The sequence below is a fragment of the Polistes fuscatus genome, unplaced genomic scaffold, assembly GCF_010416935.1.
Source record: "Polistes fuscatus isolate 324 unplaced genomic scaffold, CU_Pfus_HIC Scaffold20, whole genome shotgun sequence".
In the NCBI taxonomy this organism is placed as follows: domain Eukaryota; kingdom Metazoa; phylum Arthropoda; class Insecta; order Hymenoptera; family Vespidae; genus Polistes; species Polistes fuscatus.
Window position 1 is genome coordinate 645,038 of NW_025113097.1, and position 23,113 is coordinate 668,150.

Sequence of the window (23,113 nt, forward strand, 5' to 3'; positions counted from 1 at the left end):
ATAAATGTATGCATACGTTGTATGTATGTAAATGCACGCGAATTTATTAATCATTTTGCCGAACGTATTAAAAGAAGAAGAAGAAGAAGAAGAAAACTGGCAGATATAAGTAGCGTGTTCTTTTTTTTTTGTTTTTTGTTTTCAAGAAATATAAATTATGTATGAAATTATCAATTCGATATTCGACACGACGATATTACGCGAGAACGAGTGATGATACCGATACGATATTCGTCGTCCGACAAAAATTCCACATATTATTTACTTAGGAATACGATAACGTATTTCTCTACGTTTTAAATATAAATAATTCTATATTTATTATATATATATAGAGTCTCCTTCTCATTTTCGGTTTTCTTTCTTTTTTCTTTTTTTCTTTTTTACTTCTTACTATACAACGAATAAAACGACAGACGCGTTACCAGCTATCATATATTATTTATATATATATAATTATTTATTTATTTATTTGTATATATATATATACAAATAATAGCCCTATCTAATCTCTCACAGCGAGTGATCACTTCAATAAATAATTATCCTAATATATATATATAATTAACATCGTGGTATTTATTTATTTATTATATTAAATCGCAAATATACGTGTGTACGTTATCTATGTATTTCAATTTTGTTCTTCCTTGTATTTGTTGTTTATATTCTGTTCCACACATACACCGTACATCAGCACCAATTATAAAGCAGCACCAATTTTATGAGAGAGGAATGATAAGAAACACAAATGATAAAGATCGATGAAAGAAATTTTGTTCGCACTATTACTATTGTAATACTACTACTATTACTACTACTATTACTACTACTACTATTTATATATCACTACTATCGAAAGATTACTATTATTACTTAACAAAACTCGATGGGATTCTTCGATGTACTTATTTATATAAATATACGATGATATAATTGAACAATAAATAAATGAACAAAATGGTATGTGTTCGAAGTTAATAGAAAATTAAAATCTAAATCAACAACGGAGTAAATAAAAAATACAATACAAATGTAATATTTAAATGATAATAACGTAATAATAACGGAAGTTATTATTGCAAATACGATTGAATATTAAAACGCGAGCACTTGCATTAGTCACGTTACCCTTTCAATTATATATATATATATATGTATATATATTTTTATAAAATAACTATTTTATTCCTTCTCTTTTGTTTGTTTGTTTGTTTTTGGTTTTACCAAGGCAAAGGTACTAGAATTTGTCATGCTGCTTTTATCAATATTTGGTTGATCGCTTTGGTACATCTATTTTAATATATTCGGCATCAATTTGTTCTAATACCTAAGCTGCTTGTGCGCACAGTATATTATATTAAATATTAATATCGTAGGAACCTAGAAGAAAGCGACGACATACGACCCTTATCGCCTATCCAAAATAACTCGACGATAAAAATGTATCCTTTAAATCTATCCTTTTTTTCTTCTTTTTATTTTATTTCTTTAAGTTAACTAGACTAAATTGTGATCTCGCTAAAAATAATTCAAATCATATACTTAATAATAATAATAATAAGTTATCTCACTTTTTCGTCCTAGATATATCATACCAATCTGATATAATCTCATCTAATTCCAAGACTATATTTCGATAACAAGAATATGTATTCTCATTCCTCAAATTGTAATTGAAGAAATTGTTCATACCTAAATCGCAAAATAATATCGTATCAAAAGATCGAAAAGGAATCATACTGATTTTCATAAATACATCAATTAAAGTATCATTTCTCAAAATACATTGAAAATAAACGAAGAGCATAAACGTAAGATTAAATAATTCAATTACTTATTCTTAATAATTACTTTTTGCATATGAAACGATACGAAACACAATTCGACGATTGTTTTCTTTGACTAGATGATGATCGGATGAAAGAAGAAAGGTTCTCTAGTGATACGAGTCAATGTTTGCAATTCCAACTAGACGGCATTTCCATACGACGACGACGACGACGACGTAATTAATACGTAATAATAATTTGACGACAATTCGTGATCATTAAGATCCATGTGTATACGATATGTGATCAGATCATAATCATATATATAATCAAATATATAATATAACATTATTCGAAACTTTTTGACGAATTAATCAGAATTCGTCGTGATTGTTTGATAGTTTTCTTCGTTTTCAAATCCCTTATTATATGACGATGATGATGATGATGATGATGATGAGAGAATCAATCTTCCCACATCAACAAGGATTCAGAATTTTAAAGAATAGGAAAAATTGCGAAAGTTACTTTTTAGATTACTTTAGCAGAACGTTTAGGGAACGTTTTCAGGTGTTCCTCAAGCGTGTTTTTTTCGATCTTTCGTGTTCTCGCCAAGAACTAGTCGTACAAACACCTTCCCCTCTCCACCATTCGTTAACGTCCTTATAAAATTTGGCTGGACGATCGTCGTGCAACATGGCGCATACTCGACACCAAAAAAATGTGTTTATAAATTCTCCCGTGCCTTTCCATCGAAAATACGAATTGTAAAGTTCGTCGTCGTGATCCAAACGATGAAGATAAGTTGCCAATTCTTTTGGGGATTCAAATTCGTCCACGTGGATGTAGGATCTGTAGGGTGCACTTCGCGCATAATCGCTTGGATGTGCTCCCATCACGATTGGTAATACATTGTGCCTGAAATTTGATTCATTTGAATAAATTTATGTTAGTTCTTGAATATATCTACTTTCAGAAATCATAACACATTAATCATTTTTTTTTTAACACGTTCCTTGCCACGTGTACCGTTTCTGGCACACGCTAAAATGTATAAATCGTATGTTGTTTTAAATTGTAATATGAAATAATTCTGATTAAAGCTTACTTCAGAAATCTTGTTCTCAAATGTATTATACAGAAAATAGATAATTTTATTGAAAAAGTTTGATATAACAAATTTCATACCCAAGCCCGTTAACGAAGAACTTTTCTGTTATATAGTCCTTGCAATTGGAATTCTCAAATGCGAGATAAAATTTGTAGTCCTCATCTAACATATCGAAACAAGTTTGCGACTGTGAACGAGGACAACGTAATGTACCGCAAGCACCGTAAATGTCTACTTGAATGTACTTGGACAGTTCCTTGGCATAATGCATACGTTGATTTCGTGGATGACAGTTGGAAACGAACCAGGCGACCTTATTGCGAATATATCAAATATATTTTATATATTTTATATCAAATTTATTGCAAATATATAAAATTCGCGTGCAACTTTTTTTTTTTGAAAAAAGAATAAAATATAAATACCTACCTTTTTCGTTTTATTAGCAGCGTAATTAAATGTTTGAGATATTTGTTTGACACTAGAATCGTAATATTGCCACCTTTCGTAGGGTGCAACTATGTCGCTGTCACGACGATAAGTCGCCGTCCAATTGATTAAAGCATTTTTCACGCTTTGCGTGTGATAAGGACATTCTAAAAAATACAGCATCCAAACCTAACAACAAACAACAATCGTATTACGATGAGAAAAATAATCTTAAATCTTATATAATATCTTAAATAATATATCGAACATGTAGGAATATCATACGAACCTGATTACGGGGTCTTCTTCCCACATATGTTACATAATCCTTGAATAAAATTAAATCAGCCTCATTTGGATTGTCACGAACGATGGTACACGTGTTAACAGGACAACGATGTTGAACGAAAATATCTGAACCAACCTTGGCCTCCCCCATACCATGAGGTACCATAATTTTTTTAAATCTATGCTCTTCCGTTCGATTGTAATCAGGCGGTAGAAACATCAACTAAAAGAAAATTCAAATAAAAATATTAAAAATGAATAATACAGGATGATATCTTAAAAGTCATCGATCAACCAAAAGAAATTCATTTCCAACTAAGAAATATCTTCTTTTTTACCCTCTAATATGTAATATTGTACCTTATTGTACCTTAACAGGAATAAATCATAAAAATGACATACTTGATTAGTCACACGGTCATCGTAAGTATCTTCTTCAGGCCACAAACGTGCTAATCTTCGACCAGTATGACGAGATTTGGTAGCCGGATATGGTCTTCTTGTTCCACCTTTCATATACCAAGGTCTTCTCGATGGAGCCAGAGAATCTATCGAATTTTCCGACAAGATCGTCGTTCCAGTCGAATTCACCTGTTTTTATTTTTATACAAAAACAAAACAAATAAAAATCACAAACAAGGAAACGCGATACAATCAATTTTATACAAACACATGTAAATACATAATTATTATATATAAAAATTCGGCTAATCTTATTCTAAAGATTTTTCAAATGAAATCAAAAAATATAATAATGATGAAAATCGATAAATCAATTAAAAGAAATTCAATCTAAAAACGCTTTCTATAGAAATAATATTCTATTATTAATGCAAAGTTCATTTCTATCAAGCTTTTATCTTCTCTCGCGAAACAATTCACTATAATTCATATAATTAATTTGAATGACAACAATGATTTGCAATACTTGACAAATTATTTTCCACGTTCTCTTTCAATATTATTTTATCAAAGTAATCTAAAGCGTGGTATGTTCACGTGACGCACGAAAGCTTTGGTCGTTTGCTCGATGTAATTGAGTGATAAATTTTACAAGCATTCAAAAGAAAAAAAAGGAATTGAAACCTTTCAAATGATAACATTCATTTAACGTGAAAAATGCTACGTGAAAAATGCTACGTTGAAAAATGTAAAAAAGTAATCGGTGAATAAGCTCCGCAAACTAATAAACTTTGCATTTTCAAGTAGAACTCCGATCTTTGCGAGATCGTATGCGTGTGCACTGGCATACTGAATGGACAGAGTATGGCATTTAAAAATCGGAATGTTTAAATATAACATTTCTCCGTTTTTTATGGTTTTTTTATGAAAGAAATCTTAAGGTGAAAGAAATGAATGATATCATAACGCCCAAAAATGTTTAATTATTATAACAAATTTAAATAAAGCATATAAAAAGAATTTAATTATACACTAAAAAACATTAGTAATTTTAAGAAATAACGAAGTTATATATGAATTCACAATAAACAAGTGTAGTTAATTGTATGAAATTGAAATTATCTTGAAAATTTGCTTTTCTTTCTGTTAATGCCAACACTAAAATAAATAACTCACCCTATATGCATGTAGTATTACAATATACATTTAGATGTAATTTATATATAACCTTTGGAAAATTATACCTAAATTTATTATATATATAAAATATATATTATATAATATAAAATATATATATATATATTAAATATATAAACTTATTATATATTTTATTAAATATATTATCTTTCAAATTGCTATTATATTTAATGATTTGCAAAACGGTAAGTATAAATAGAATATAAAATCGTTTATATCGAAGAATAGGTAAGCTCAAAGAACAAGGAAGGAAACTAGGCCTCGTAATTCGAATACACATTCGCCGAAACGAAGATGATAAGAAGACATACACACAAACACTTATACACATATTCCAAGAGAATATGTATGTGTGTGTGTGTATGGATAGAAAGAAAGAGAGAGACAGAGAGAGATAAAGTAATGTATGTGTATATGTAAATGTATTGAAGCGAAGCCCGATTAGACAACAGTAAAAAGCCACTAATCGCTACTTTAACTACTTATGCGATATTTTGCTGTAAAAAAATAGGAAAGGCAGATATATATATATGTAAATAACGTTGAAAAGGCAAGCTAATTGTTTCTCTTTCGCACGTTTTATTATATTCAACCTTGCGTTCTATTTTTTAACTAAATATACCTCGTTATTTACGTATTTTCTCTTGATCGTCTCTCGAATCGTTTGCATTATCCGTATCGTCGACTTCTTCGATTTCAAAGGCCAATCATGTTTCATCTGCGACTAAAATTTACCGTTTTAAAATATGCTAATACGTTTAACCATTCAATAACTCATTCTATTCTTTTTTGCCTACATTTAAATATACATATTAATACATGGTATCGTATAAATCAAAATAATTTTTATTATAAAATTCAATTCATTTTCACATTCTCATTTTTTTTTTGGTGTATACTCTTCCCCCCTCCTCTTATTTAAAACGCATCATTTTGAAATAAAATAATTACATTATAAGTATACCTATCTATAAAAAAAAAATGAAAAAATAGATATTATATAATTTCTTTATTTCTTTTTCTCTCTTTTTTGTATTTATTTTATATTGTGTTTTTCTTTCCTTTTCCTTTTTTCATTCTTTTGTTGTTTTCATCGTGAAATCGCGTTCCGCGTTTTAATAAATGCAGCGCGCGTATTCGGTGATGATGCATCGTGAAGCGAAAGATAACATTTTCTAGTTTGGACAAACAATTTTTTTTTTTTTTCATGGAACGATAATAATCGTCGTTTCATAATGCGGATGAAAAAAAATCACACGGGATGTTAGCAAAGAGAGTTTACGCTTGAAAAGTATCAAACTGTAAAATAAAAGGCGCGAAATACGTGGAGAAAGAGAATAAAGAGAATAAAGAGAGAAAGAGAGAAAGTGATAAAGTAAAAGAGAGAGAGAAAGAGAGAAAGAGAGAGAGACAGAATATATCACAATGTGCAAAGCTTTCGTACACCTGATAATATCGATCCATAGTCGTCTTTTAAGGAACACTAAAGAGTTCGTAGGCCGATCGATATTATCGTGCAGCGTTTTGGGCTGCGCAATCTTATTGATTACACACACATACATATACACGGATAGAAAGTATCTACGGTTAGTGTTAACAAAAAAAGAAAAAAAAAAAAAGAAAAAAGAAATACTAAAAATAAAATAGAAAATCGATCGAATCGATGAGCCTATTGGAAATCAATATTCATTTAGCTATCGATTGGATTTTAACCAATGACGGAATTTCGATTGATTTTTGTATTTTAATAAATAAGAGGGTGATATATTTTATCTTATATCCAATTATTATAATTATTTTGTAATTTGTTCAATACTTGCTATCTTTAAAAATGAACGAAAATAACTTTAACGGGCAGTTAAAGTTTGTTCATTATTATTATTATTAATAAATAAGGGTGATATATTTTATTTTATATCAAACTATTATAATTTGCTACTTTATAAAAATGAACAACACTTCGTATTGTATTTTTTATAGGGAAAATTTCAACATAGCTTTAACAAGCAGTTAAAGTTTTGTTCATTATTATTATAATTATTTGTATTATCGATTTTTGTAATAAAAACAAATCGAAAAAATTCTATAAATATGTATATACCTTGGTCGTGTCTCCAAGTACGCGAAGAGATTGCACTTGCACTTGAACTGGATCTGATCTCATCGCATGCCAGATCTCCTTTTGACGTACGTTCATAAGGACCAGCAACATCCCCGTCAAACAAAACACGTAAAGGAAGCATCTCTTCAACGACAAACGCGGCAGACCCATACCGTCAGTCTCCTACTCAAGAAAATGAAATTCTTTTTCTTCTACCTTCTCCTTGACTCCTTCTGTTTCTTGTGTGACGACATTCGGCCGAGCTAAAGCATTCAAAAAAAAAAAGAAAAAAGAAAAATAGAAAAGGAAAAGTCATATCTACTTTTTAATTTTGTCTTTTTTCGATGACTCGTCAGAAAAAGAAAAAAAAACTGATTATAATATTATGCAGCAGTGTGCATTCATTTTGGTAATGAAAATAAATAACGCACATTCTATATTGATATAAAATTCTGATGAACTGGACAAGAGTAATGATTTTTTTTTTATACGATCCTAAATATGTCATCTTCTTCCTAAACAGAAATTTATATTGGGGCTCGTTTCAGACTGTTCTTTATATCGAAATATCGATAATAAGTCGATAATATTTCCTACATCATCGCAAAGTAAGCTTCTTCTAACGATATAATCAAATTAATCTTATTATACTACATCTTATTTACTTCTTTTTTTATTTGTTAGATGAGACGTTTTTCGTGCCAGCCCATACGCGTTCATTCATTTATCTTTATTTATAACGATATCCAATTAACATCTAATTATCGTCCAATTATCATCTAATTATGATCAACATCGTGCACTTAACAAACCATCAGCTATCTTTTTAATCGAATCGATTACAATTATCCATTTTAATCAATTATATCATAATAACAAACTTATTACGAAGGTAATAAATATCTATTGCACTTATGTTTTCTCTATCTCATAGATAAATACATTATTAATAAAAGATAAGTCTCGAATATTATAATAATTTGAGACAAGAATTATCAAATTCTTCTTCTTATCAAATTCACTATTACAATATTCGAAAATACAAAATTATTCCACCGAAATACTTCAATAAATTTCAAACACAAACGAGCTGACTGTTGTACAAATTTTCAATCGAGATAATCGCATTATCTAACGGAGAAAAAAGAAAATAGTATCGGAACGTATCAAAAGTTTTTGAATAACTGATATCCACCATAAAAAACAACTCAGTAACTTACTTATTTTATCATTATTTTGATGAAAATATTCATAACTAAGAACGTATAAGACTTAAATCAAGCCCTGTATTTTAGATTTATCAGTTTATTTTTTTCTTCTTATAAATAAAACAAAATGAATGATTAATAATGTTGGAATGTTTCCTGATCAATGCTGAATTTACATTTATCGAGAATCTATGTGAAACATCGTTACGAGGTTTTAAAAACTTCAAAATAATAAATGTCTATTTCAGTTGATCAAATGAAAAGTTGATTATGAAAAGTAAATAACATTTTTAAGTGTAAAAGAGAGAGAGTAAGAAGATTAGAATCGCAAAATTTGTAATTAAAATTAAATCAAAAAATAATGAGAATAAAATAATAATTAGTAACATGTGAATTTTAACGAAGTAGGTAAACTTGAACGAATTTACATCTAATTCGAGACTAGAGTCTGCATATACTACCTTCTACGAACCACTTTGAAACGTATATCTAATATGTAGGTAGAGCACAAGTACGAAGGGGTACTTGGCACCAACAACAAGAATACCTTCTACGTCAAGCAAGTAGTGGAAGTGCTTAGAAAACATCGAATCGAGCTTTTCAGAGTCTATTTTTTATCCACTTACTAATAAGAAAAAAAACAAATAAAAAAACAAAAAATCAAGTATAGAAATGCATTTTTACGGTTGATCAAATTACATACATTAAAATATGATTTTATCAGTGAAAGAACTACGATTTGAACGCCCACCATTGAACTATCTATCATCTTTATTTATTTCTTTCTTTCTTTCTCTCTCTCTTTCTCTTTCTATCTCTGTCATTATCTATATCAATTTGTAATATTAGATAATACGTGATAGTAAAAGAAAATATGAATGTTCCTATATACGTGGTGGCTCGCAAAGAAAGATCATTAATTTTGAATATAAAAAACATATCTATGAATTCTCCTATACAATTAAATAAAACACGCAATGTGTATCGCGTCAGTTGAGATAAAACCCATTAATTAGCTGCCCAAGTCCCCATATCAAACCCCTTTGAATTATTTATTGCCTATAGAGTTGGATGAAAGATTTGGTTTATCAAAGAAAGGTGGAGACAAGAGTAGTATTAATCGAGAACATATTTTGAATACCACCACACACAAACGTTCGAGTAATTTCATGAATTATTGAGAACACTAGATATGTATTACATCTGCATCTGTGAATATATATCAACTAGAAGTTTACCGATTATCCGTTTCTCAATTGAAATTATTGTAATGGAATCTTAGAACTATTTCGGTGGAATCCAAAAGCCATTAACCAGTTGAAAACAAATCAACGTTCGTGAACTTTATGATTCAAAATCATTTCAAATATCATATTATACCAAATTCACATGACATTTATTTCTCTATAGTGGATTGTAGAAATGAATACATTCGACACGGTGGAATACATTTCGTGTATACTTAACGAATAATTTCGAATAATGTTTATGGGAATGTTTTTTATATATATATATGTATAGAAATTTAAATTATCTTTTCATAGTCTCTTTCTCTAATCTCGACACGGTCAGTGCTTGTATTGTTATTCTCGTGGACGGATAGTCGCATAATAAAAAAATATGTGTCAATGCGTTACATTACTGTATTCTAATTTGTAATGCTAATTTCATTTGCGATATTGTGGAAATACGTAAATGTGAAACGTGATACAAAAAATCAAATAAAATCAAATAAAATAAAAAACAGAAAAATAAATGAAGAAAAGAATGAATAGCAGGGTTAAATATTAATCACAAATAGAAATGAATCGTATAAGGAAAAATTAGAGTTAAAAAGCAAAGTATAATAATAAGTCTATATGAGTAGAAGTCCTCCGGTAAATTAATTAGCCACGCCAATTTTCTAAACGAGGTCGAACGATATAAGAATGAAAGAATGAAATAAAGGAAGAAAAAGTGATATGAGTAAAATCTTTTAATAGAAATAATGTAAATATATTTATATATATATATATTTTTTAATCGAATTTTACGATTTGATTTGTAGATTATCGAAACGTCAGATCACGTTCATCGTGTTACCAAAGCACGTCTTCCAATCTTCATTTCCTTGCATGTAAAACGATTCAAAAAACTACTATTCACCTTTGTATATACCATTACATATGTATATAAACGATCACAACAGCATAATCTCTGGAAATAATTATAAAAATGCGATTTTTTTTTGTCGAAAAACTTCGCATAACTGGAATGAAATATTTTGGCAATGTTACATTTTTAACGTCGACTCGAAAATAATTCAATCTAATAGAAAAAATCGAAAAGGATCATTAAAACTCTACAAACTTTATTGGCAAAAGATCACGTTTTACCTTTTTCTTGTTTTTTTTTTTATTTTTTTCTTTAAATAGATGTAATAACCAATATCGAAATTTGAAAAAGTACGTCGATAAGTTTACTCGAGCGTGATCTTACCGCGTTGGGTATCTTAAAAAATGTGAAAGTTCAAAGTTCAGAGGTAAATTTAAAATTCGATTTGTGCCAAGAAAGCAAACTCGGCAATAGTGAATCGCGTGATAACCCCTTTGCTCTCTGGACGATAATATTCTTCTTGCACGTAATCCACCAAGGAACATAAAACGCGCAAAACCACGTATGTGTATATAAAGTATATTATATACTTATACATTAATGCACGGGCGTGCTTAACACAACTGTGTGAACACGCTACCTTAGTTGATATCTACATCTAATGTATGTACAAACGAATACATATATCTATATATCACAAATGATCACAAAAACTTGTTCTTCCTCCTAAGATTTTTTTTCAAGAAAATTATATGCTTCCCATTCTTTATACTAATTAAAAAGTTTCCTCCTTGCATGTTATGAATCGTTACAATTACAACTGCGTATATTGAAATCTATACCGTATTTGATATGCAGTGATCAAAAATATGTAGTTATATCTAAATGAAATTAATTTCTCATTTAAAAAAAAAAAAAAAAACAAACTAAAGTATATTGTCAAATTTCGTCAAATACATTAGAAAGAAAAGGACATAGAAATATAACAACAAAACGTTCGATTAAATGCATCGTTAGATAGAAAAGGAAAAAATGACGACAGATAGGACAGAAAAGAAAGAAAAATAGATAGCTAGACAGATAAATTAAACCGAATAAAAAGAGATAGAGAAAAAAGTTATGATAAAAAGGCTTATAAGGAAAAGACAGAATATGACGTAAGAGATTTAGTTAGGTGATAGAAAATATTAATGATGATCGATCGATCGAGAGGAAGAAAGAAAAAAAAAAGTTAGAAGGATATACATAATATGATAACGAATCCAAAGCATAGACAGATGATATATATATGTATAACGTGTCTCATACATACCATAAAGTAAACCTCCTCGATACGAGGCTCGTTCACCACCACGTGGTCGACCACGGTAAAGAACGGTGATAACGATAACGAAAACGACGATGATGATGATGATGACGATGACGACGAAGACGATGACGACGATGACGACGACGACGATGATGTCGACGACGTCGTCGAAAGACGCGTAAGTCCTCAAGATATTACAGGACAATGTCAGACGTCGTTCGACGAAACGTCGTCGAACACCGTCGTGTCACATGTCGAAAAGGAAAAGGTGGGGGGAAAAAAGAGAGGACGCGTTCAACCCCTTTACAATTCGACTATACGATATTTTTCTTACAAGAGCTCTACCCAGAGCGCTTATGCGCGCTCGAGACAACTCGCTGTCGTCTCTCTTCCTCTCTCTCTTTCTCTCTTTCTTTCTTTATCTCTCTCTCTCTCTCTCTTTCTCGTTGGCGAAAACTCGCGCGCGTAACAAACTGCAGAGCTAACGTCTAGCTTCTAGACGAGCGACCCAGCCCGTTGCTTCTGTCCTTTTCGATAGATTCTCTACCTCCACCTCCAACTATCACCCTCCCTTCCTCCTCCTTCTCATCCACCACATCTACCCCTCACCGCATCCCTCATCTCCTATCACTTTATCCCTCCATCCCTCTCCATCCCTCTCCATCAACCCCATCAACCTCCTATATTGCCTTTACCAGGTTCCACTTCGTAGAGGGTGGCGGCGAGGGGAAAATCCATAAGAGTCGCGTCTGCGCCCTCCGACCCATTCTCATTGCTCTTTCTCTTCTTAACGATTTTGATCCTTTTCTTTGTCCTCTCTCTTTTACTCTCTTTGCTTTTTTTTTTCTTTTCTTTTCTTTTCTTTTCTTCCCGACTGACTTCTTCCTTTGTCTATTGCCGAACTCGATTTTGAATAATTTTATTTCGCGCCAAATATTATTTTTCTATTTTCTTTTTTTGTATTCTTATTACCTGTGTATTATCGAAAGTAATCAATGGAGAATTAATACGGTGTTTTACGATTTATATATGCATAATCTTTTCTATTTATTATCTTATTTAACCGCTGCATTTATCGTTTTTTCTTTTTTTTTTATTTTTTCATATTATGTAGTAGTATTATATTTGTAAATCCTTATAAGTGGAAGGTTCACCAATGAAGTGAGACAGAAAGTAACTTTATTCGTTATGCGCAAGCGGTTAAATATGAAATTGAATGATGCAGCAAATTTATTAAATAAGAAAAAATCTTAGAAATAATTTGTTAATGATAAATAAGTAATTGTAAAAATTGCTTCCTGTTTTTTTTTGTTTTCCAGTTACACGAATAATATAATCTATTCATTTTCATAAAAAGAAAAAACTTATAATATATTTTCATGATAAAATACAAGAATTATATCTTTAATTCTTAAAAATATATCAAATTAATACATTCCTCAACTTCTAAATAGTATGTTTTGACGTCAAAGTTAATTTCCGCTTTATTTTATTTAAAAAGAACTTATGACGCATGCGCATAAAGAATAAAATACTTTTGCGATTGGTCCTCCTTGTATATATAGGCTTCGTGCTTTGATGATTCAAATTTGGCGCCATTACTGCGCTTAGTATTATGCCTCATTCACAATACGCGTAAAATCTAAAGTTTCGTTCATTTGGTACTGACAGTCAAAAGGTTTCTATGGTGTACTATGATTCGATACTATTGCGTAAGTAGGTTTACGCATATAGTGAAACGTCAAATGCATGAACGTAGTCTTAACAAGCACGTGGTTTACTGAACATGATTGAAAATTTTTAATGCATTAATTACATAGAAGATTTTTTAAAAAAAGATAGTGTATATATAGTATTCGATAAAGTCCGTTATTGGTTTCTTTAATTTCACAAAATGAAATATCTATGGACATTAATTTTTAATAATTGTATTTAAAAGTAAATGGTATAAGAACTGATATATAGTAAAATTAAGATTTATAATGAAAATCTTGATAAATATATAAAATTTATTTAATAAAACATATATAATAATGTGCATTTATTATTTAAGGAGACTAAACGTGTGCCGTGGAAACCGTCTTAATGACGCATCGTGAAATAACTTCAATTGATTTTGTTCATAGTTTAGCAATATCTGTTACGTCAACTATTACGATTAACTTGTATTTATGTTTAGTGCTTGATACATTTTTTACTTACAAATTCTTCATTATATTAGCTTGATATTAATCGTACTTTAACGGCAGTTATTTCGCAGGGAAAGGAAATCGTTTCGCAATGGGTAATTACAAATTTTCTTCAACAATATTTTTGTATTTTTATTCCATTATTGTCAATATTGACATTTCTAAACTGTCATCTAAGAGAAAATAATAATATATCATTCTTGGCAAATATATTCTTTGAAAAATCATTTATTTATTTAAAATTTAAAGGTCTCATACATTTGAAGTATTTGACACATTTCAAATATAATTTTGAATCATAACCTAACAGTATTTAATTTCTTAGAAACTTCAGAAGCAGTTGTGATAGGAGGAGAGGATTACAAAGTTGTTGATGAATGTTTGGAAGAAGAAGATTCGTTAAATACTCGTAATCATTTAAATCAAATGGAAAATTTGGAAGAAAACGACGCTAAAAACTCTATTAGAACAGAAATATCTAATAATGATATAGTTAAAGAAACACAAATAGATATAAAAGAGAACAGAAAAATAGAAATAGGACATGATGTTGTTTCCGATACCAAAGACAAAGATACAAAAAGTTGTATTTCAAATACAGAAACAACAGAAGCAAAACCAGAAGCAAAACCAGAAGTAACACTAGAAGTAACAGCAGAAGTAAAATCAAAAGAGAATGAGAATCCTATTGATTTAAACGCAGATATTACTTCAGATAAATTAAACGAACAGAATAATTTAATACATGAAGAAGTTATTCATCACAATGACGGAATAGAAAGTACAGTATTAAATTCTACATGCTTTATTGATTCAAATAAAAACAAGCAATCTAAAACAGACAATTTATCTGAAAATATTGTTGAATCTATAGATTTAAATGTAAATAAACAATCTACATCAGAAAGTTTATCTGAAAATATTACTGAATCTATAGATTCTAACGAAAACAAGCAATCTGAAGTAGAAAATTTATCTGAAAATATTGTCAGTGAAAATCAAGAAGAAATTACAAAAGGAAGTATCATGCTTATAGATATTTCATCCCCTAATATAAAAACAGAATTACCCGCAAAAACAGAATTACCCGTAAAAACAGAATTACCCGTAAAAACAGAATTATCTATAAAAACAGAAACACATTGGTATGAAAAGAAGGTAAAGGGTTTTATTTTATTTTAGCATATATTTAATTCCTAATTGTATTATTGCTCCTATCACTTTATGTCGACTACTTACAGCTAACAGAAAAATTAGATACTATTAAGGAACGAATGTCAAAATTAGCGCGTGTTTTAGAAAACTCTTATCCAGTTTATAAAACATGGTTAAGCTACACAGAAAAAGTTTATGGATCACCTATATGTAAACTAGAACCACCACGTCGCTGGCCATTAGATAAACATCACACTAATCGTTGGAAATTTAATTGTAAGTATACCAATAGTATACCAATAGTATATCAATACTGTTACATTAGGTAAAGTTGTTTATATACAGGGTGTCTGAGGTTTTTTCATTTCTTCTATGACAAACTGTCCAAATGTGTTGCTAAAAGACGATGTTTAACAATTCTGCATATGTTTTTTAATATCTTGGAGTGATTCAATGTATTCTTCTCTGAACGTACATTTACATAATTTTACAAATTTATTTGAATAAAGCTTTAAATTATTTTGTGAACATAGAGTATGCTCATAACATCTGTATGAAAAAACCTCGGACACCTGTATTTATAAAATTGCTAAAATGAATAGTTCGCATTAATATACATATACATTTGCATATGCATATGCATATACTTAATGTTAATACATTGATCGTCTATGCTCTTCAACTTTGATTGAGTACAGCAGTTAAGTGAAAGAACAGTGAATAATCAATGTTTTAATGATATAAATGCGTTCAACAAGGCTTTTCTCTATACATTTTGCGAAAAATGAAAATAGATGGGCTTGTGTCCGGAGAATATTCTCTGCTGACACTGTTTTGAATTTCAATGGAACGAAAAATTCCTTGAAAACATATATGACTAATTCATAGTAATAAACTATGAGTTTATGAATCTAAAAACATGTCGACACTTGCCCCATCTTTTAAGTGCATAACTTAAGAAAAGTGTTATACTTGTGTGGTTAAAGCATAAATCCATAAAGTATATTGTGATAACAATACATACATAAATGTGATTAATAAAGTGATAAGCTTCACATCAGTACTACACATTTTTCATTATCTCCATATTCATACTCATTGTATACGTATATTTTGCTTTGTATTATGCTAAACAGACTATTTATCTATGGCATTGAAAACCTGTGTACGGTTACAAATTGATAAAGATATCATTTGATCAAATATACTGGACAAATAATTGTTATGTAAAGTACAAAATTATCAAACTAAATTAAATGATTATATTTTTACTTAAAAAGTTTATAAACTTAGTTTGCCTATTTTTATATATAATAATTTTTTATAATATAATAGTAAATCTTCAATAAATCAGTAAATAAATATTATTTCATTTAGAAGATAGTGTTTAATATTTATATTTTCAATTTATTTACTCATTTTATTTTGAAATACAATCATAAAAAAAACTGTCTAGTTACGGATTCCATTGAGAAAATTGGAATATGAAAAATATAGTGTAATGAATTTTTTAGTATTCCAATGATAAAAATAACCTGGCATGTTTAGGCAGCAGAATGAATGTGGAGGTATCAAAGAAGGGGGATGCATCTCTTCACAGTAAGGAAAAAGTGTGGCGGGTGGAACCAGCTGGAGCTTGGGGTGTTAGTAAACATACCATCCCTGAGATTCCGCCTTTTATATTACGCGCAGTCAAGGTATATTTAATTTTGCTACGTAAATGCAATTCGGCACGTTTAACTTCTGAAAGTTAAGCATATACATAATTGTGTATTTAAAAAGATTAAGCATTCTTGTGTGAGATAAAGTCCATATTAGTGCATGGACATTTCCTGCATAATGCTTAAAGTCAAATAATCCTTTTATAAGGACAAAGATTTTTTGTGCAATAAAACGAATAATCGATGTTGCCAAATATTTTCTACAATGAAAAAAGTAACACAATCATTAAGAATAAAAACAAATTTAATGACGATAAGTCATTAATTGTTCATGAAATTAAATTACATCTATGGTCATTCAATTAATTAAATAAAAAATTACTTTATAATTGGCAACGCATGAAACACGAAATATAATGAATGAATAAGAAAGAAAATATAAGAGACACGTTGTTTTGCTTCGTCAAGAACAGACAAGAGAAACACATTGTATAGAATTACAATTCCTGGATATTAATCTTATAAAGAAATTAAATTCAACGTCAAGAAGTATCAACAAGGAAGAAGATTATTATGCAACAAATGCAGCTGCATGCAAAGTATGTAACAATATTACGATTCTAATATTGTTACTATTGTTGTAATAAGGAGTGCTTTCATTAAAGCACTTCTTTTATTACATTAAACGCATGGAACGCAATAAATAATAATAAATGCGTCAAATGAGCTATGTAATTAAGAAAAATATACAATATCATAGCTCTTTCCTGTTACCTGAATTAAAGAAATGAAATAAAAATAGAATAAGGATATGAATCGTGCTGTAAGAAGAGGAACTCATCCGCAAAATAAACTATTGATTAAGAAGAATATTTTACAAAACTCATAAATGAAGAACCCTCGAATAAGAATGTTGTCTCCTAAAATTTGTGAAAAGAAAGCAAATATTATGAGGAAATAATGAAATTTTCATTGCTGTTATGCGTAAAATATCAAAAAAATGACAAAATCTAAATATCTTATTTTATTAAATTAAATTCATACTGTTTAATATATATTAGAGGAGATTTATATGTGCTGCGTGTGTGCGTGTTTTATAATCTTGCAAAATAATGGATTATTTCATAAATGTTAATTGTTAAGCTATATCACAATACAATTATATAGCACTATTGTTTTTAATAATTTATGTTTTATTATTTAGATATTCGAAGACTTTCTTCAATCCGTACAACAGGCAGATGAAGCTCTTCTCTCAGAACAATTCTCTAGTGACACATGCATAGAAATTGATCAGAAAAACGAAACAAAGCCACGATGGCTTTGGCTCATAGTAAGATGTAATAGCTTAGAGGAAATTATGCTATTTGTAACTGGAAAAAATATTAGTCGGAGTACCATGGATCATTTGAAACAAGTATATGAATCTGGACCCGGAAAAGGTTGCAATGTTAAATCTATCTATTGTGAATCTATATATAATAAGTAAGAATTTTATATATACTATGTATATTTTTACTGAAATTGTACTCAATGTAAGTTTCTTTTTAAAAGCATATACTACAAATTATTATATTATAGATCTAATGATACGGTTGCCTCGAATACAACATTTTTGGTAGGATCGGAAGTTTTAGACGAAGTTGTCGGAGGTATAAAAGTACAATTAGCTCCAAAAACAAATTTTTGGTCCAACCCCGTAGGTGCAGAAAACGTAGCAAAAACTGTAATAGAGTTATTGGCACCTTCGTCGAGAACAACAGTTCTTGAAGTTGGATGTGGATTTGGTCTGATTGGATTAATGGTGGCATCTGTAAGTATTTGAAATGAATCTTTCTATAAACATATGTATAAGTGGTATCCCTTATTTTATTTCTTTACAGAAATGTCGAAAAATTATAGGAGTTGATTCAAGATCGGAAATTGAAGAAGCAGAAATGACATGCGAATTGAATAATATAAGTAATGCTTCTTTTATAGTGGGTTCTTCATCTGAAGTTACGAATATAATAACTGATGTATTAAGAAATTGCAAAGCTTCTGCCATCATCAATACAAGTACCAATGTTGGACGAGGTGTGTAGATTTGACCTATGTTGATTTTTTAAACAATATATATTGCATTCTCAAATTCATATAAAATACTCTTAAAAACAATTTAATACTATATTATAATCGTGTTTGTGCATTTATAGCAATCGACCTTATGATATGTCTAAGAAAAATTATTTCTCTGAAGCGACTAGTAATGATAACTACCTTGACAAAACAATCTGTACGTGCTATAATAGAATTGGTTAGACCTGGTAATCGAAACATGGGAAATCCATTTATACCTGTAAAAGCATATCTAGTCGATACATTACCAATTGGCCCACATTTTGAAATAGTAATTTTAATGGAACGACATCTTATGTTTAATCAACCATTGTTTTTGGGAGCATTACAAGAAACAAGTTCCAGCAACAATGCTGATAGTTCTAAAAAACAACCAATTGAACCAGCAGCTTCTACATTTAATAACAAAAAAGTAAACCAAAAACCAATTATTGATAAAAAGACAGGATTTATTCGTTCTAAAGCAAAATCTAAGGGAAAACGTGTTCATTCGCCGGAAAGGAATGAAGGTCCAGCAAAAAAATTCGCCAGAAAAATTGATAAAATTGTTTTCAAACCGCGCAGAGGTGGTAAGTATTTAAATCATAATGTATAAATGTGTCTAAATGTATAAATTATAAATAAACGTAACTTATTATATATTACTAGATTGGTCAAGAAGAAAGAATAAAGTAGAGGAAGGTTCTGAACTTTGTATTAATCCTATGTATGAAAAAAAGGTACGAGAAAACAATGATCGAATAGATCTACGAGAAAAGTTGTCCAATAATCGCATTGATCCCGAAATTGTAAATAAAGTAAAAGAACAGCAAGTGATCTTAGATATAGCGAAAGAAAAATTAAGTGGATCTTCTTCTATGGTAGATGTAGCAACTGCTAAACAATTACAAGATATGTTGAATATGGTTCTTGAACAAACGAACAAACTTCAGAGTCAACTACCACGTTCAGTTTGGGATCGTATTGCTCCGCCTGAAACAACTGGACATTCAACCGATAGAAAAGATAATCAATCTGATCCGTTACTTAAGGGTCGTTATATACAAGAAATAGGAACGAAAGACATTTTAATAACTAAGGAAAATAAACAATTTGTAGAAAATGATGAAGAAAAAGTGATAAATCCAATGTATAAAAAATATGGAAAAATAGAACCAATGGAAACAAATTTGTACATGCCAATGACCAATGATACACCTATATTGAATATATCTTTACAAGAATCATCACCAGAGCGTTATCATGGATCAGATTTTCGTAAACATTATTTTGAAGAAATCTCTTGGAATAAAAACAAAGATTTTGACAAAACTTGCTGGAGTGAATCTAGTAGTACAAGGAAACAGGCACCGACACCTATGAGAAGGCATATATCTCCTCTAAGACATCGCTTATCTCCTTCAAGACGATTTTCACCGAAACGTCCACTCTTATCTCCTCCAAGGCGGCCACTTTCTCCTCCTAGAAAACATATGTCTCCTCTTAGACGTCCAATATCTCCCTTCAGATCGCGTAATACTTTAATAGATCGTCCTTATTCTTCATCAAATCGTTCAATATCAGGATCAAGGCGTCCTTTGTCACCACCTAGACGTGCATTTTCTCCATTGATGCGTGAAATATCACCCAGAAGACATATATCACCACCAAAACAATACACGTCTTCAATGAGAACTTCCGTGACATCGCCAAGAAGAAAAATGTCTCCTATAAGACATCAAGTAGCTATGTCAAAAAGACATCATCTATCGTCACCTGAAAGGATATCTCCGTCTCGTCGAGATATGCAAAGAATGATGTTAATGTCTCAAGAAAGACGGTATCAGTCTCCTGTGCGAACGGAATCACCATTTCGAATCGTTTCGAATCGTCCTATATCACCTCTAAATCGTCAAATGACTCCACCTGAAAGATACGCTGACGATTGGGATATACCAAGTCGTGGTGCCATCGAACAAAATACTTGGCATCCTAGCAGTAGAATACCCAATAATAAATCGTGGCGCGATGAAAGACAATCTTCTAATTCCAATTGGGACCAACAAACTTCTAGTATTAATAGATATCGTGATAGTATTGAAAATCAAGATAAGTGGGATATTAAAAATTCTTCTCAAGATAATGTAAGAATTTCTGTTGGAGGAGATATATGGAATACTAAACCATCATCAATGATGCAAGGTACAAAGGATGCCTGGACTACAAATTTCGATAACAGGTGGTCAGGATCTTTGAGTTTACCATTGAATAACGATAATTGGAATATTCGAGGAAAGGAAAGTTTCAATAGCAGAGAAGAATCTTGGATGGATAAAAATAATAGATGGACAGATCCACAAATCATTAAGGATGTTTGGAATCAAAAAGGAGATAAAGATGATTGGAACGATCTTCCAGAAGATGCAATAGATCCATGGAGTGACGATAATAGTATTGGTCTAAAGGAACGATGGTATAAACTTGATCCACCAAGTACATCCAGTTGGGGAAGAGAGCACGAAATGGTGGACTCGTGGTCTAATCAAAAAGATAATTGGCAAAACAAAGGACAATCTGCTGGAGCTTCCAAATCTCTATGGGAAAGCAATAATAATCAAAATCTAGGAGATGTACTTTGGAATGATATTTCAAAAAAATTACCACCTCCTGCCTGCCAGAGTGGAAATAATTTAGGGACGTCATGGCAACAGCAGCCTGTGTTAAATTTACAATCTCAGCGTTCTTTCACGATGGATCACTTTAAAGATCTTTGATAATATTCTTCTTTTCTTTTTAATAAGTTATAGAGAAAATTTGTATTTAATTATTATCCCTTTTAATTGTTTTTATTTTGATTATTAAAGTTTATGTTATTTAAAGTAATAAAAAAGTTAAAAGAGAGCAAATAATGGTGATGAAAAGAAAAATATTTTATTACAATTTTTTTAATTGTAATTATTATTAAAATTAAATATTTGTACGACACGATTTTTTAATTATTCCTATTTTATCTTTGCCAATAAATATGTATGTATGTTAAATAACAACGTACAAATGTTATAAATATTTTCAACATGAATACCATTCGCGACAGAACTGTTATGTATACTATTATAATACTTATTATAATAATCGTTTTTTCATATGAATAACGTTATTGTAATGTAAACATTATATTCACTAATAAAAAGAAATGTATCTCGTAATGATATGTAAAATCGTATTGATTTTAGCATTTTAGAAATAATAGGAATAATCTACATAAGAAATAGAATATAAGATTATATCATTTTCTGATTTTAGCATTTTTTTGTAATTGTTTTAAAAAATCAGTGAAAAATTAGCGATTATATATTTTATATAAATATTATTCTTTTTTTTCAGCTGTTCAGATCCTATGCCAACTTTTTAATGCTAGCATAAGGTAGTTACGTATGTTCACCGCTAGATGTCGCCACAGTTACCAAAAGACAACATAAGGCATGTACGTATGTTCACCGCTAGGTGTAGCCACAGTTACCAAAAAATAACATAAGGTATGTACGTATGTCCACCGCTAGGTGTAGCCACTGTTACTAAAAAACAACATAAGGTATGTACGTATGTCCACCTATTTTATCTTTGCCAATAAATATGTATGTATGTTAAATAACAACGTACAAATGTTATAAATATTTTCAACATGAATACCATTCGCGACAGAACTGTTATGTATACTATTATAATACTTATTATAATAATCGTTTTTTCATATGAATAACGTTATTGTAATGTAAACATTATATTCACTAATAAAAAGAAATGTATCTCGTAATGATATGTAAAATCGTATTGATTTTAGCATTTTAGAAATAATAGGAATAATTTACCTAAGAAATAGAATATAAGATTATATCATTTTCTGATTTTAGCATTTTTTTGTAATTGTTTTAAAAAATCAGTGAAAAATTAGCGATTATATATTTTATATAATTATTATTCTTTTTTTTCAGCTGTTCAGATCCTATGCCAACTTTTTAATGCTAGCATAAGGTAGTTACGTATGTTCACCGCTAGATGTAGCCACAGTTACCAAAGACACATAAGGCATGTACGTATGT

General features: G+C 29.9%; 2 protein-coding genes across 4 annotated transcripts; one reads left to right on the forward strand and one right to left on the reverse strand.

The window, feature by feature from the left end:
- Positions 1-1,197: 1,197 nt before the first annotated feature.
- LOC122517406 (glycoprotein 3-alpha-L-fucosyltransferase A) lies at positions 1,198-12,506 on the reverse strand. Of its 3 annotated transcripts, none has more exons than XM_043635765.1 (8): positions 11,915-12,506; positions 7,301-7,483; positions 5,822-5,923; positions 4,003-4,191; positions 3,602-3,823; positions 3,313-3,501; positions 2,961-3,196; positions 1,198-2,690 (listed from the first exon to the last, which is right to left on the reverse strand). In XM_043635765.1, exons 1-8 carry the CDS (start codon positions 11,915-11,917, stop codon positions 2,339-2,341), a joined length of 1,476 nt encoding a protein of 491 aa, XP_043491700.1. In that variant the 5' UTR covers positions 11,918-12,506; the 3' UTR covers positions 1,198-2,338. The 3 variants fall into 3 exon arrangements, with proteins under 3 accessions (XP_043491700.1, XP_043491701.1, XP_043491702.1); XM_043635766.1 differs by having other exon boundaries at positions 7,301-7,563; positions 11,915-12,505; XM_043635767.1 differs by lacking the exon at positions 5,822-5,923 and having other exon boundaries at positions 11,915-12,505.
- Positions 12,507-13,892: 1,386 nt separating this feature from the next.
- LOC122517409 lies at positions 13,893-21,855 on the forward strand. Its single transcript, XM_043635768.1, has 9 exons — positions 13,893-14,195; positions 14,426-15,258; positions 15,342-15,531; positions 16,804-16,952; positions 18,121-18,401; positions 18,498-18,729; positions 18,800-18,992; positions 19,112-19,603; positions 19,683-21,855. Exons 1-9 carry the CDS (start codon positions 14,192-14,194, stop codon positions 21,785-21,787), a joined length of 4,479 nt encoding a protein of 1,492 aa, XP_043491703.1. The 5' UTR covers positions 13,893-14,191; the 3' UTR covers positions 21,788-21,855.
- Positions 21,856-23,113: the final 1,258 nt, after the last annotated feature.